Source organism: Nerophis lumbriciformis, linkage group LG32, assembly GCF_033978685.3.
Source record: "Nerophis lumbriciformis linkage group LG32, RoL_Nlum_v2.1, whole genome shotgun sequence".
Classification (NCBI taxonomy): domain Eukaryota; kingdom Metazoa; phylum Chordata; class Actinopteri; order Syngnathiformes; family Syngnathidae; genus Nerophis; species Nerophis lumbriciformis.
This window is the reverse complement of record NC_084579.2, coordinates 3,918,403-3,933,032: the sequence shown is the minus strand read 5'-3', so window position 1 is coordinate 3,933,032 and position 14,630 is coordinate 3,918,403. Positions and strand designations below refer to the sequence as shown.

The 14,630-nt window shown below is 45.7% G+C and overlaps 1 protein-coding gene across 6 annotated transcripts in view; it reads right to left on the bottom strand.

Moving 5' to 3' along the window:
- The window catches only part of marveld2a (MARVEL domain containing 2a), a 29,742-nt gene that overhangs the window by 3,184 nt on the left and 11,928 nt on the right, over positions 1-14,630 (bottom strand). The window contains exons 2-9 of one of the 6 annotated variants that reach the window (XM_061927381.1): positions 14,312-14,360; positions 14,075-14,208; positions 13,020-13,967; positions 12,722-12,942; positions 12,616-12,651; positions 9,822-9,985; positions 9,579-9,750; positions 9,385-9,435 (exon numbers count right to left, since the gene is read on the bottom strand). In XM_061927381.1, the coding sequence (XP_061783365.1) occupies positions 9,385-9,435; positions 9,579-9,750; positions 9,822-9,985; positions 12,616-12,651; positions 12,722-12,942; positions 13,020-13,950 (1,575 nt within the window). In that variant the 5' untranslated portion in view covers positions 13,951-13,967; positions 14,075-14,208; positions 14,312-14,360. Of the gene's footprint in view, positions 1-9,384; positions 9,436-9,578; positions 9,751-9,821; positions 9,986-12,615; positions 12,652-12,721; positions 12,943-13,019; positions 13,968-14,074; positions 14,209-14,272; positions 14,361-14,630 lie in introns of all 6 variants that reach the window. The other 5 variants (XM_061927380.1, XM_061927378.1, XM_061927383.2 and 2 more) reach the window with 5 other exon arrangements.

Sequence of the window (14,630 nt, the reverse complement as noted above, 5' to 3'; positions counted from 1 at the left end):
CATGACTTTGGACCACTCAGCAGCAGTCCAGCTGGTGTCGGTCCACTCTGTTTCCTGAGATCCAGGGTCAACACAGCCGTCTACCAGCAAGTTTTAGAGCACTTCATGCTTCCTGCTGCTGACCTGCTCTATGGAGATGGAGATTTCAAGTTCCAACAGGACTTGGCGCCTGCACACAGCGCAAAATCTACCCGTGCCTGGTTTACGGACCATGGTATTTCTGTTCTAAATTGGCCCGCCAACTCCCCTGACCTTAGCCCCATAGAAAATCTGTGGGGTATTGTGAAAAGGAAGATGCAGAATGCCAGACCCAAAAACGCAGAAGAGTTGAAGGCCACTATCAGAGCAACCTGGGCTCTCATAACACCTGAGCAGTGCCAGAAACTCATCGACTCCATGCCACGCCGCATTAACGCAGTAATTGAGGCAAAAGGAGCTCCAACCAAGTATTGAGTATTGTACATGCTCATATTTTTCATTTTCATACTTTTCAGTTGGCCAACATTTCTAAAAATCCCTTTTTTGTATTAGCCTTAAGTAATATTCTAATTTTGTGACACACGGAATTTTGGATTTTCATTTGTTGCCACTTCAAATCATCAAAATTAAATGAAATAAACATTTGAATGCATCAGTCTGTGTGCAATGAATAAATATAATGTACAAGTTACACCTTTTGAATGCAATTACTGAAATAAATCAAGTTTTTCAAAATATTCTAATTTACTGGCTTTTACCTGTAGGACTAGCACCTGCCAAATACGCGGGCCCGACCAATGCTGCTTGCAGCTTTAATTTGTTTTGAAATCACAAGTCAAGCAGATATTTAAGTACAGTATTTATCTTTATTTTAACAACAAATATTTTTGGAATATTTTGATTTTGATAACGTTGAATTTTGAAAGATATGCACTTGCATGCAGTACTTGATTTTTAATGTCGAAAGAACAAATATATTTGAGAGAGACTCGGAGTAGAGCCGCTGCTCCTTCGCTTGGAAAGGAGCCAGCTTAGGTGGTTGAGGCATCTCGTGCGGATGCCTCACCAGCGTCTCCCTAGGGAAGTCCTCGTTGCACGACCCACTGGGAGGAGACCCCGCGGCAGGCCAAGGACCAGATGGACCAGATGCGGGGGAATTACATCTCCTCTCTGGCCTGGGAACGCTTCGGGATCCCCCAGGAGGAAGTTGCTAATGTTGCTCTGGAGAGGGAAGTCTGCTGGAGCTGTTGTCCCCGCCACCCCATTCCAGATAAGCGGTTGAAGATGGATGGATTTAGTAAGAAAAGATTAAGCATTTTATAAACGCATATTATTTCCAGGCTTTCGCGGGTCACATTAAATAATGTGGTCATTTGCAGACTTTACCTTTTTATGTGCCCATTTGACCATTTTATTCATAAAGTAAACAAACACAAAATGATCAAAAAGGCACTTTATAACGACAACAACCAGAAATGTTGATACCATTAATTGATAAAAATAACAAATATTTCTATAACATTTTTCTGTGTCTTTTTTTTGCACACACGCGTCATAATATCATGTGCACACACCAATCATATGCAAATTAGACAATCTATCTGGCCTTCACAGAGATATTTGTAATTGTCCTCCTGGACGCAGGGTAACAACCTCATTAGCTGCTAATGCTAACGCTACACAATAGAGATGCGCGGTTTGCGGACACAACCGCGGAGTCCGCGGATTATCCGCGGATCGGGCGGTTGAAATGAAAAAAAATTAGATTTTATCCGCGGGTCGGGTCGGGCGGTTGAAATAAAAAAAAATTAGATTTTAAATAGATTCAGGCGGGTGGCATTTAAACCAATTGGGAAATATATATACATAGTTAAATGTTGTTACCCACATACGAAAAACGAGCAGGCACCTGCAGCATATGCCACAACAGAAGAAGAAAAAAAAAAGAGATGGACACTTTTACGGAGCGGAGAAGGGACGCCTCGCTGGGGTCCGGGACCGAGGCCCCTTCCCCCGAGAGGGCCCCACCGGGAGCCGTAGCTGAGGCGATCCGCGAGAAGGGCCCGACGCACGTCCAGGGTCACCACCGCGCCCACCGCACCGACACCCCGCCTCGTCCGCCTTCGCCGCGGCCGGCGTCACGCGCAGCAGGTAAGCAGCTTACCTGCCCGCCACCCCCGTGGCCGGGGGCTCGTAACAGGGGTCACTCCGCGCGCTCCGCCCGCGCAGCTTACCCACCCGCCACCCCTGTTGCCGGGGGCACGTAACAGGGGTCACTCCGCGCGCAGTGCGCTCACGAAAGGGGTGGGGCTCACCCTGGTTGATATAGACAGCAGGACGGTGGCCATGGAAGTCGGAACCTGCTAAGGAGTGTGTAACAACCCACCTGCCGAATCAACTAGCACTGAAAATGGATGGCGCTGGAGCGTCGGGCCCCTACCCGGCCGTCGCCGGCAGCGATACGCGCTTGGAGATGCGCTCAGCGCGGCTCCCATATGATTGCGCACTGGTGTGCGTCTGGGCCGTGACAGCGTGGCACGCGAATGTCTGTGCTGCATTGGATCAGTCTCCTTTCTTTAACAGGCAAAAGCTTTATAACCTCACTAATGCCTTGCATCGTCTATATTAGATATATAACAACGGGCGGGTGCGGTTCTGATTAAATGTTAGATCGGGTGGATGGCGGATGGTTGACGACTTTCTGATGCGGTTGCGGATGAAATAATTGCCTATCCGCGCATCTCTACTACACAAACATGACAAATGAGCTGATCTGATGATATTCTTATGATCAGTGCTTCACAAACCTGAGTACTGCATTCAATACAGACTTAAAATCTACAGTGGGGGCGTGGTCAATGTGACATCATCACATCGTTTGCTGCAACCACATCAAAGAAAAAAGCCACGCCAACTGTGGTCCAAAAAGCTGTTTCTAAACAAAAGTGAAAGTCATTCTAAGGCATTTAGTCAATGGAACGCCAACACAAAAGAACACGTTTGACCACTTTTTTTTATATATTAGGGGAAGCTGAACTTCCCTTGCAGTCTTTAGCAATGACCACTGCTTCATATCTGCATCACATGTTAGAACAATGAAGTGGGCAAGTCCGGTCCATTACTTTAGGACAAGGATTGGCACTGAGTGCAGACACTCCAGTGCGTCTTGCTTACATTTCATCTAAGTTTTTCAGTGGCCACATTTCCTACGCATCACTAGTCAATGGTGCTTGAATAATATAAACTGTATTCTGGTCATACATAATATGACTGTCATTTCTTTCCACTTAAAACAATCCTAATTTTTAAAGGAGCAGTAGCTTCAATTTAGTCGTGGCGCCACGATCAGATATACCCTGACATATTTTCTACAACTCTTATTTTTTTTGTGATGTAGTGATTGGAGCACATACTTGTTGCTCACAAAAAACATTCATGAAGTTTGCTTCTTTTATGAATTTATTATGGCTCTACTGAAAATGTGAGGGTCAAAAGTATACATACAGCAATGTTAATATTTGCTTACATATCCCTTGGCAAGTTTACCTGCAATAAGACACTTTTGGTAGCCATCCACAAGCTTCTGTTGGAATTGTTGACCACTCCTCTTGACAAAATTGGTGCAGTTTAGCTAAATTTGTTGGTTTTCCAACATGGACTTGTTTCTTCAGCATTGTCCACACCTTTAAGTCAGGACTTTGGGAAGGCCATTCTAAAACCTTCATTCTAGCCTGATTTAGCCGTTCCTTTACCACTTTTGAGGTGTGTTTGGGGTCATTGTCCTGTTGGAACACCCAACTGCGCCCAAGACCCAACCTCCGGGCTGATGATTTTAGCTTGTCCTGAACAATTTGGAGCTAATCCTCCTTTCTCATTGTCTCATTTACTCTCTGTAAAGCACCAGTTCCATTGGCAGCAAAACAGGCCCAGAGCATAATACTACCACATACCTGCCAACTTTTGAAATCAGAAAAACCTAGTAGCCAGGGTCCAGCATTCAGACAGGTTAAAATGTTGCTAAAACCATCACTTTTCTATCAGTCTATCATATATGTTGAAACTTTCAACAACTTGAAAGAATAAGATTTTTGAGAGTATTTGGTTCAAATTACACAATATAAATGTCATTATTGATATTGCAGACATTATTGTAACAAGAAACGTCAGGTCGAAATTTTGGTTTATGAAAGAAATATAAATAAATATAAATATAAAACTTCATGACGACATTTTTCAAATTAATAAAGAGTAATAGAATAGTATGATAGTTATATGTTACTTGTTTTGAACATGTTATCGTTATCACAAATAAAAAGATATACTGTACACAGAAATTATTTTTGATTTGATTTATTGTTTATGTAAATAAAAGATTTACTTAAAATTGTATGTTTTGTGAGTTTTTTTATGCTACTTACCGGCGATGTAAACCGAAGGAGACATTTCCGTAATGAAAGCTGCAACACCCTTTTTAGATCCCATCATCACTGCAGCATTATCGGCAGCAAAGCAAACCAAATTCTGCCAAGGAATTTCGTTTGAGTCTATTTCTTCCGCGAGTATTTTGTAAATGTTTTCGCCTGTGGAAGCCGTATTGCATTCCCTCGCTAATTCCTCCGTGTCCGATCGAAAAGTCTTGTCTGCACAAGGTGCAATTCGCGTAGTTTTCACCCTTTTTGGAACGGATAATTATTCCCGGATAGGCTTTTGAATATTCTTCACGGAATGACTGCAGTTTTCTTTTCGGTTTAAGACTTTTCTCCGGCTGATTCCATGATCGTTCGCTCGTTTGGAAACAATGGCAACTGGTGCCTCGTGCTTGGCAGCGGTGCTATAAATAGCCTCGCGCATGGCATTCGGAATGGCTCGATAGGAAGTTACGGGAAGCAGTGTCGATTGTCATTGTTGTTACGCGATTTCGTGAATAAAACTTTAAAAACTTTTTTTTTTTTAAATTAATGAAAAACCGTATTTTTTATCACTGCAACCGTAACTCGGAATAGGTTGATGAAAACCGTACTAATTACGGGAAAACCGGAGTAGTTGGCAGGTATGCTACCACCACCACGCTTGACGGTAGGAATGGTGTTCCTGGGATTAAAGGCCTCACCTTTTCTCCTCCAAACATATTGCTGGGTATTGTGCTCCATTTTTGTTTCATCTGACCACAGAACTTTCCTCCAGAAGGTCTTATCTTTGTCCATGTGATCAGCAGCAAACTTTAAAGGAGCCTTAAGGTGTGGCTTCTGGAGCAAGGGCTTCCTTCTTGCATGGTAGCCTCAGTCCATGGCGATGCAAAACACGCTTGACTGTGGACACTGACACCTGTTTTCCAGCAATTCATTGCAGATCAGCTTTTTGGTGGTTCTCGGTTGACTCTTTACCATCCTGACCAATTTTCTCTCAGCAGCAGGTGACAGCTTGCGGTTTTTTTCCTGATCGTGGCAGTGACAAAACTGTGCCATGCACTATATACTTACGAACAATTGTCTGCACAGTTGCTCTTGGGACCTTAAGCTGCTTTGAAAAGGCTCCAAGTGACTTTCCTGACTTGTTCCAAGTCAATAATTTGTTTTTTCAGATCTGTGCTGAGTTCCTTTGACTTCCCCATTGTCGCGTTTTGTAACCGAGTCTAATGACTGCATCACATGAGCCCTATTTACATGTGCTCAGAGAAGTCAACAGGTGTCGTCAATCATAATCACTCACATGAAGTTGAGAGGCCATGCCATGAAGCTCATTTGATTTGACTGTAACTTTTCTACAAAATGGATCATGTATGTTGCTGTATGTATACTTTTGACCCAGCACATTTGCTCACATTTTCAGTAGACTCATAATAAATTCATAAAAGAACCAAACTTCATGAATGTTTTTGTGACCAACAAGTATGTGCTCCAATCACTCTATCACAAAAAAATAAGAGTTGTAGAAATGATTGGAAACTCAAGTCAGCCATACGGTAAATGGGTTATACTTGTGTAGCGCTTTTCTACCTTCAACATACCTGCCAACTTTTGAAATCAGAAAAACCTAGTAGCCAGGGTCTAGGGGCCGCAGGCCCCGGTAGGTCCAGGACAAAGTCCTGGTGGGGGGTTCAGGGGGACTTTTCCCGACGCAAAATGATTATTAGCATTCAGACAGGTTAAAATGTTGCTAAAACCATCACTGTTTGGGCCACGAAAAACGTTGAAAGTTTTCCACTTGTATCGCTAGCAACGGCATTAGACTTGTGTTTTTTTGTCCCAACGTGGTCTTTTACATCGCTAATTCCTCCGTGTCCGATCGAAAAGGTGCAATTCGCGTAGTTTTCACCCTTTTTGGAACGGATAATTATTCCGATAGGATAGGCTTTTGAATATTCTTCACGGAATGACTGCAGTTTTCTTTTCGGTTTAAGACTCGTTTGCGATTTTTCTCCGGCTGATTCCATGATCGTTCGCTCGTTCGGAAACAATGGCAACTGTATGGCGTCACATTAGTGCCAAAAATCAGAGCGCATAAAAACTGTTATCGCGCGCTGATTCTCCACTTCGTGCGCGCGCGACACCATTTTGCGCGCGCGTGGTGCCTTTCTGCGCGCGCGGTGCCTTTCTGCGCGCGCGGTGCCTTTCTGCGCGCGCGGTGCCTTTCTGCGCGCGCGGTGCCTTTCTGCGCGCGCGACGCCTTTCTGCGCGCGCGACGCCTTTCTGCGCGCTCTCTGTGTACTCCTGGCATCTCTCCTCGCGCTGTCATATTTCTTTTTGGCACTTTGGGGGCGGGTATGCTTAGACGGCCCCTTCTTTCTGATTGGCTCTGAGCATTTTTCATATGACCAATCATTCTCCAGTGTAGCAACGTTGTAGCCATCTTACTTCGGACATCTAGCCTCAATCATTACATTGATGTCAATGGTACATGTACTAATTAAATTACCATAACTTGCTCGATTTTCGACCAATTTACAAACGGTTTGCCTTGTTACAAATCTGATTACATGTAGATATGACATAGGATGCTGTACCTGTTGAAAATACCTCTTTCGCTTTAAAAAAAAAGAAGACTTAATTGTGCAACATAGTTGTGTAGGGTCAGTGTTAGTCAGTTCTCTGATTATTTTAAACTGTTTCAGAATACATTATTAAAAGCTATTTTTAACATTTTAAAAACAAAATTCAAAGATTATTTCATTAATTTTATGGCTGAATCAAAAGAAATTCCATAAATTAGAAAACAAATGTTCAAGAAGAAGTGAAAATATAAAATAATGTTATTGCTGGTGGACCAGTTCTGGCTGAAAGATGTGATTATGGTGTTTGTTGTCTTATTATTTATTTGGGTCACATTTTGTATTACCCTGTATTGTGTTTATGTGGTATGAAATAACCTTCATCAGCGCGCGAAATTTTTTTTATCCACTTCTTCCTCCGTAAATCTTGATACATATTGACGATGACCCGCCCTGCTCCGTATTTTCCGCACTATTAGCCGCACCTAAAAACCACAAATTTACTCAAAAGCTAGCAGTGCGGCTTATAACCCGGTGCGCTTTATATATGGATTAATATTAAGATTCATTTTCATAAAGTTTAGGTCTCGCAATTACGGTAAACAGCCGCCATCTTTTTTCCCCGTAGAAGAGGAAGTGCTTCTTCTTCTACGCAAGCAACCGCCAAGGTAAGCACCCGCCCCCATAGAAGAGGAAGCGCTTCTTCTTCTACTGTAAGCAACCACCCGCCCGCGTAGAAGAAGAAGAAGAAGCGCGCGGATATTACGTTTCATTTCCTTTGTGTGTTTACATCTGTAAAGACCACAAAATGGCTCCTACTAAGCGACAGGGATCCGGTTCATGAAAAGACGCAATCTCTCCATCCGCACAAGGACTACTATTTCACAGCAACTGCCTAAAGACTTTCAAGAAAAGCTGGCTACTTTCCGTGCATATTGTAAAAACAAGATAGCTGAAAAAAAGATCCGGCCAGAGAACATTATCAACATGGACGAGGTTCCACTGACTTTTGATATTCCTGTGAACCGCACTGTGGATACAACGGGAGCACGTACGGTGAATATTCGCACCACAGGGAATGAGAAGTCATCCTTCACTGTGGTTCTAGCTTGCCATGCTAATGGCCAGAAACTTCCACCCATGGTGATATTCAAAAGGAAGACCTTGCCAAAAGAGACATTTCCAGCCGGCGTCATCATAAAAGGTAACTCGAAGGGATGGATGGATGAAGAAAAGATGAGCGAGTGGTTAAGGGAAGTTTACGCGAAGAGGCCAGGTGGCTTTTTTCACGCAGCTCCGTCCATGTTGATATACGACTCCATGCGCGCCCACATCACGCTGGTTTTTAATATATTATTAAAGTTTGACTGACCTATCTGACTGTTTTTTTGACATTCCCTTTAGCGCAGTTAGATGCGGCTTATAACACGGGGCGGCTTATAGGTGGACAAAGTTTTGAAATATGCCGTTCATTGAAGGCGCGGCTTATAACCCAGGGCGGCTTATGGTGCGGAAAATACGGTACTTCTGATTGGCTCTGAGCATTTTTCGCCTGACCAATCAGAAAGGAGGGGCCGTCTAAGCATACCCGCCCCCAAAGTGCCAAAAGGAAACATGACAGCGCGAGGAGAGATGCCAGGAGTACACAGAGAGCGCGCAGAAAGGCACCGCGCGCGCGCAAAATGGTGTCGCGCGCGCGCACGAAGTGGAGAATCAGCGCGCGATAACAGTTTTTATGCGCTCAGATTTTTGGCACTAATGTGACGCCATACAACTGGTGCCTCGTGCTTGGCAGCGGTGCTATAAATAGCCTCGCGCATGGCATTCGGAATGGCTCGATAGGAAGTTACGGGAAGCAGTGTCGATTGTCATTGTTGTTACGTGATTTCGTGAATAAAAATTTAAAAAAAATAATTTGTTTTTAATTAATGAAAAACCGTATTTTTTATCACTGCAACCGTAACCCGGAATAGGTTGATGAGAACCGTACTAATTACGAGAAAACCGGAGTAGTTGGCAGGTATGCTTCAAGGTACTCAAAGCGCTTTGACACTATTTCCACATTCACACACTGATGGCGGGAGCTGCCATGCAAGGCCCTAACCACCGCCCATCAGGAGCAAGGGTGAAGTGTCTTGCTCAAGGACACAACGGACGTGACGAGGTTGGTAGAAACTGGGGATTGAACTGGGAACCCTCAGGTTGCTGGCACGGCCACTCTCCCAGCCGCGCCACGCCGTCCCCATGACATGACATTATGTCCTTCACAAGTGTATGTAAACTTTTGATCACGACTGTATATACACACACACACACACACACACACACACACACACACACACACACACACACACACACACACACACACACTTACACACACACACACACACACACACACACTTATACAGTATACACACGTTTTTCTTCCTCTGGTATTCCTCCAGGATTCTGTTGATGCGCTCCACTTCCTGCAGAGAGAGAAGAAAGATCACGTTGGTGTGGAGACAAACGCAGCGAGGGAAGGTAGGCGGAGTCAGGAAGTGCAAACAGGAAGCTGCGGGATGTGGGAATGAGCACTCTAGGAGGTTAACGAGAGGTCATGTGACATCACCATTTGGCTGCCGGGTTGCTGAGGAAGGTTGCGCATCATCCCGTCCATCTCGTCGAACTTCCTGCACGCCACCTGCACCTCGGCATGCAGCTCCTTGTACTCGGCGTACTGGTCGTTGAACACCGCCCGGTACTGGTCTCGCTCCTCGTCTGAGCGGACGGTGGGGTACTTCCTGTTGGAGCGAGGTCACGACTTCTTTTATTCTGGCGACATGTGTTGTGTAAATATCGAGTGAGGACTTACGCGATGTAGTCGGGCACGATGACAGGTTTGGGAATGTGACCAGACGGTATCGCCCCCTGCAGGACCTTTGGAGCGATAGCGATGCGAGGGGCGTCTTGGAAGGACGCGATTGACGATTCCTGTCGGGGACTCTTGGCACCGGACGCCGCCGCCACAGGAACCAGCTGACGCCACAACATCAAGAATCAAACTATGGCGGCATTACATATACATACCTGCCAACTTTTGAAATCAGAAAAACCTAGTAGCCAGGGTCCAGGGGCCGCAGGCCCCGGTAGGTCCAGGACAAAGTCCTGGTGGGGGGTTCAGCTTCCCCCCCGACGCAAAATGATTATTAGCATTCAGACAGGTTAAAATGTTGCTAAAACCATCACTTTTCTATCAGTCACAGTGACTTTTCAAAACAAAAATATTACAGCAAAAATCATATGGGTTGATTGACATGTTTATTCTGTAAGCTAACTTCAATAGTTTGAAATTATTTTGACAGTTAATGCCAGTTATCCTGTCAACCTTTCACAAGACTTCAATTTGTTCATTGAAAGTATAAACACTTTTTACAGTAAACAAATGGTAAAACAGTACTAAACAATTCCATTTAAAAAAAAATTGGTGACATTATTAACTTTCTGTCCAAGCTTGTATAATCTACTGCCTTGTTCAATTGTAGAAAATATTCTGTGCCTAAAATTCACATTTCTATCACAATTATCATACTGTAAACATGGTAAGCTAACTTCATTAAAATTAATAGTCCTGTCAATAGCATGGAATTACAATTCAAATGTAGTTTTTTTGTAAGCCTTTCAAAAGAATTCAAAATATGAAAAATTAATGAAAATTAATTTACCGTATTTTCCGCACTATTAGCCGCACCTAAAAACCACAAATTTACTCAAAAGCTGACAGTGCGGCTTATAACCCGGTGCGCTTTATATATGGATTAATATTAAGATTCATTTTCATAAAGTTTCGGTCTCGCAACTACGGTAAACAGCCGCCATCTTTTTTCCCCGTAGAAGAGGAAGTGCTTCTTCTTCTACGCAAGCAACCGCCAAGGTAAGCACCCGCCCCCATAGAACAGGAAGCGCTTCTTCTTCTACTGTAAGCAACCACCCGCCCGCGTAGAAGAAGAAGAAGCGCGCGGATATTACGTTTCATTTCCTTTGTGTGTTTACATCTGTAAAGACCACAAAATGGCTCCTACTAAGCGACAGGTTTCCGGTTCATGAAAAGACGCAATCTCTCCATCCGCACACGGACTACTATTTCACAGCAACTGCCTAAAGACTTTCAAGAAAAGCTGGCTACTTTCCGTGCATATTGTAAAAACAAGATAGCTGAAAAAAAGATCCGGCCAGAGAACATTATCAACATGGACGAGGTTCCACTGACTTTTGATATTCCTGTGAACCGCACTGTGGATACAACGGGAGCACGTACGGTGAATATTCGCACCACAGGGAATGAGAAGTCATCCTTCACTGTGGTTCTAGCTTGCCATGCTAATGGCCAGAAACTTCCACCCATGGTGATATTCAAAAGGAAGACCTTGCCAAAAGAGACCTTTCCAGCCGGCGTCATCATAAAAGCTAACTCGAAGGGAGGGATGAAGAAAAGATGAGCGAGTGGTTAAGGTAAGTTTAAGTTTACGCGAAGAGGCCGGGTGGCTTTTTTCACGCAGCTCCGTCCATGTTGATATACGACTCCATGCGCGCCCACATCACGCTGGTTTTTAATATATTATTAAAGTTTGACTGACCTATCTGACTGTTTTTTTGACATTCCTTTAGCGCAGTTAGATGCGGCTTATAACACGGGGCGGCTTATAGGTGGACAAAGTTTTGAAATATGCCGTTCATTGAAGGCGCGGCTTATAACCCAGGGCGGCTTATGGTGCGGAAAATACGGTAAGCCATCAGACACTTGAAAAGTGGCACATCACATCTCTAATGTAATCATTTTAACTTTCCAACAGAAATAGCACTGCAAAAATATTAAGGACATACTTCTGTATTTTGGTAGTTATGCTGTCAACATTTAACAAGATTTCTTCAACTTGGACTTGAAAGCATAAATAGTACAAACACTTTTAACAGTATAACAGTACTAAACAATTCCAATAGATAACATTGGTGTCATTACCTTTTTGTTTGCTCAATTATTGCCTCCGTAAATAAAACTTCGGCATTTATCACATCCAGAGAATCTGTTTGGGCGACGAAAAACGTTGAAAGTTTTCCACTTGTATCGCTAGCAACGGCATTAGACTTGTGTTTTTTTGTCCCAACGTGGTCTTTTACATCGCTAATTCCTCCGTGTCCGATCGAAAAATCTTGTCTGCACAAGGTGCAATTCGCGTAGTTTTCACCCTTTTTGGAACGGATAATTATTCCCGGATAGGCTTTTGAATATACTTCACGGAATGACTGCAGTTTTCTTTTCGGTTTAAGACTCGTTTGCGATTTTTCTCCGGCTGATTCCATGATCGTTCGCTCGTTTGGAAACAATGGCAACTGGTGCCTCGTGCTTGGCAGCGGTGCTATAAATAGCCTCGCGCATGGCATTCGGAATGGCTCGATAGGAAGTTACGGGAAGCAGTGTCGATTGTCATTGTTGTTACGCGATTTCGTGAATAAAACTTTTTTTTAAATTGTTTTTTTTAATTAATGAAAAACCGTATTTTTTATCACTGCAACCGTAACACGGAATAGGTTGATGAAAACCGTACTAATTATGGGAAAACCGGAGTAGTTGGCAGGTATGCATATAAGAAGTAAGACTGGACGCTCACCAGCGACTGGACCGCTCCGAACTCCGACTGCTGCACCTGCAACACAACAAGTCACGTGACCACGGGAGACACGACAGGAAATCATGTGATCAGGCGGACCGCTGACCTCCCTGGCGTTCTGCTCGCGGTAACGGCGTGCCGCTTCGTGCCTCCACAGCTTGAGGCACACGCCGGCGCCAATCAGGTAGATGACCATGTTGAGGAAGAGGAAGATGATGGCGGCGGTCTGGCCCGCGTCCGTCCTGCAGAAGGCGGCGCTGGGGCCGTTGTTGAAGAAAGGGGAGGAGCAGAGCCCCCCTCGTGTTGTGTCACGCACGTACACGATGCCTGGCGGGCACACAGCGCGTGAGTGAGAAAAGAGGACACCGGGAGGTTTGGACGCCGCGGCCGCCGTCGCCGCTTACCTGCGGCCATGTAGAGCACGGCGAGCGCCAGGTTGATGATGAACTCCGTCAGCGGCCACCAGCTGGAGTCCAGCAGGATGGTGCGGTAGTACATGGTCATGCCCAGCACCAGCACTATGACCGTCACCAGCCAGGCCAGGCCCGCCACCACCAGCACAAACGGCGTTTTGGGGCCCGTGTAGTAAGACCCGCTGGCCCCGTTGCCAAAGACACCGGCTCCGGGAGACGAGTAAGCGAACATGTTGAACCACTCGTTGTCCTTGTGGATGTACGCGCACACGCAGGCGAAGACGACGGCGCCCAGCAGGAGCTCCACGCATCCCAGAATCCTCAGCAGCCCCGCCCAGGACTTCATGAAGGCGTAGCGCTGATTGTACTCCTCCACGCGCTCGCTGTATGTCTGCGCCGTGCGGTACGTGCGGCCTGACATCGACTGAATGTCGCCTAGTTCCAGGAGCTCCTTGCCGGAGTTGTAGCTGCCGGCCGAGCCCCCATACGGGTCACGGTAGGATCCAGGAACGGACGGTGGCGGCGAGCAGCGAACGCCCTCGCTGGTGCTGTTGTTGTTGTTACATGACGAGGCCGCTTCCTTGTTGCTGCTGCGGTTGCTCGTCCGGAAGAAGTTCTTCCACGAGTCGGGGATGAAGCGGTGGACCGGTTTGATGTCTAGGGCCGGGTCTATTTCCGACTCAAGGTCGGTGGCGTACTCGCTGCCTCTGCGGTCAAACTCTGGCCCGATGGGGGGCTGGTCGGGCAGAGGCGGAGGGGGGAGCGGGTCAGAGCTGAGGGCCAAATAAGGCGCCGCCTGCTTGGTCACAGGGTCTGGATCGTAAAATCTGTCCCGCGGTAACGAGCCCTGCGGAACCTGGTCGTAGTGCGGCGCCTGGCGGACACGCTCAGTGCGTCCATGAAAGTCTCCCCCATAGGACATGAGTCTGACGGTGGTCCCTAAGAGACACATGTCAGGAGTCAGTGGACGGACATGTTGGATGGGACAACGGCGACCAAATATGTGATTCATTGAGTTTCAAAACCACACCAGAAGCGACACACACCACAAAAGCCACCACAGAAGACGTTACCCAGATTTCTCCATGCTAGCAGAGTCCACAGTGCGTCTCCGCGCCGCGACCGTCAAGCGCTCCTTTTGCCAAGGCGCCTGGCCGGCGGGTGGCGGCGCAGAGTCGGACTGTGGTCAGCCAATCAGCCCACCAGGTGATGTCGAGGAGGAGAAAGAAAATGTGCTTCAATACCTTTTTGATACGCAGTCACTCAGCAGCACCTACACTGACCTGCAGCTTAGCACTACGCTAACCTCGCTTGCTGGACGCCAACAATCACCTGCCACACACACACACACACACACACACACACACACACACACACACACACACACACACACACAACCATCACTTCCTGTCACATCTTTATAGTGTCTTTGAGCGCCCTACAATAGCAAACTAAAGATTTTGCAAACAACAGGAAGATTATTTTTTGTTGTCAAAAGCAATAGGATGCTTGTAAATAAAGACTTAGACTAGACTTGGACTTCCTTTTATTGTCATTCAAATTTGAACTTAAACCTACAGCACCATAAATAAAACCTGATTT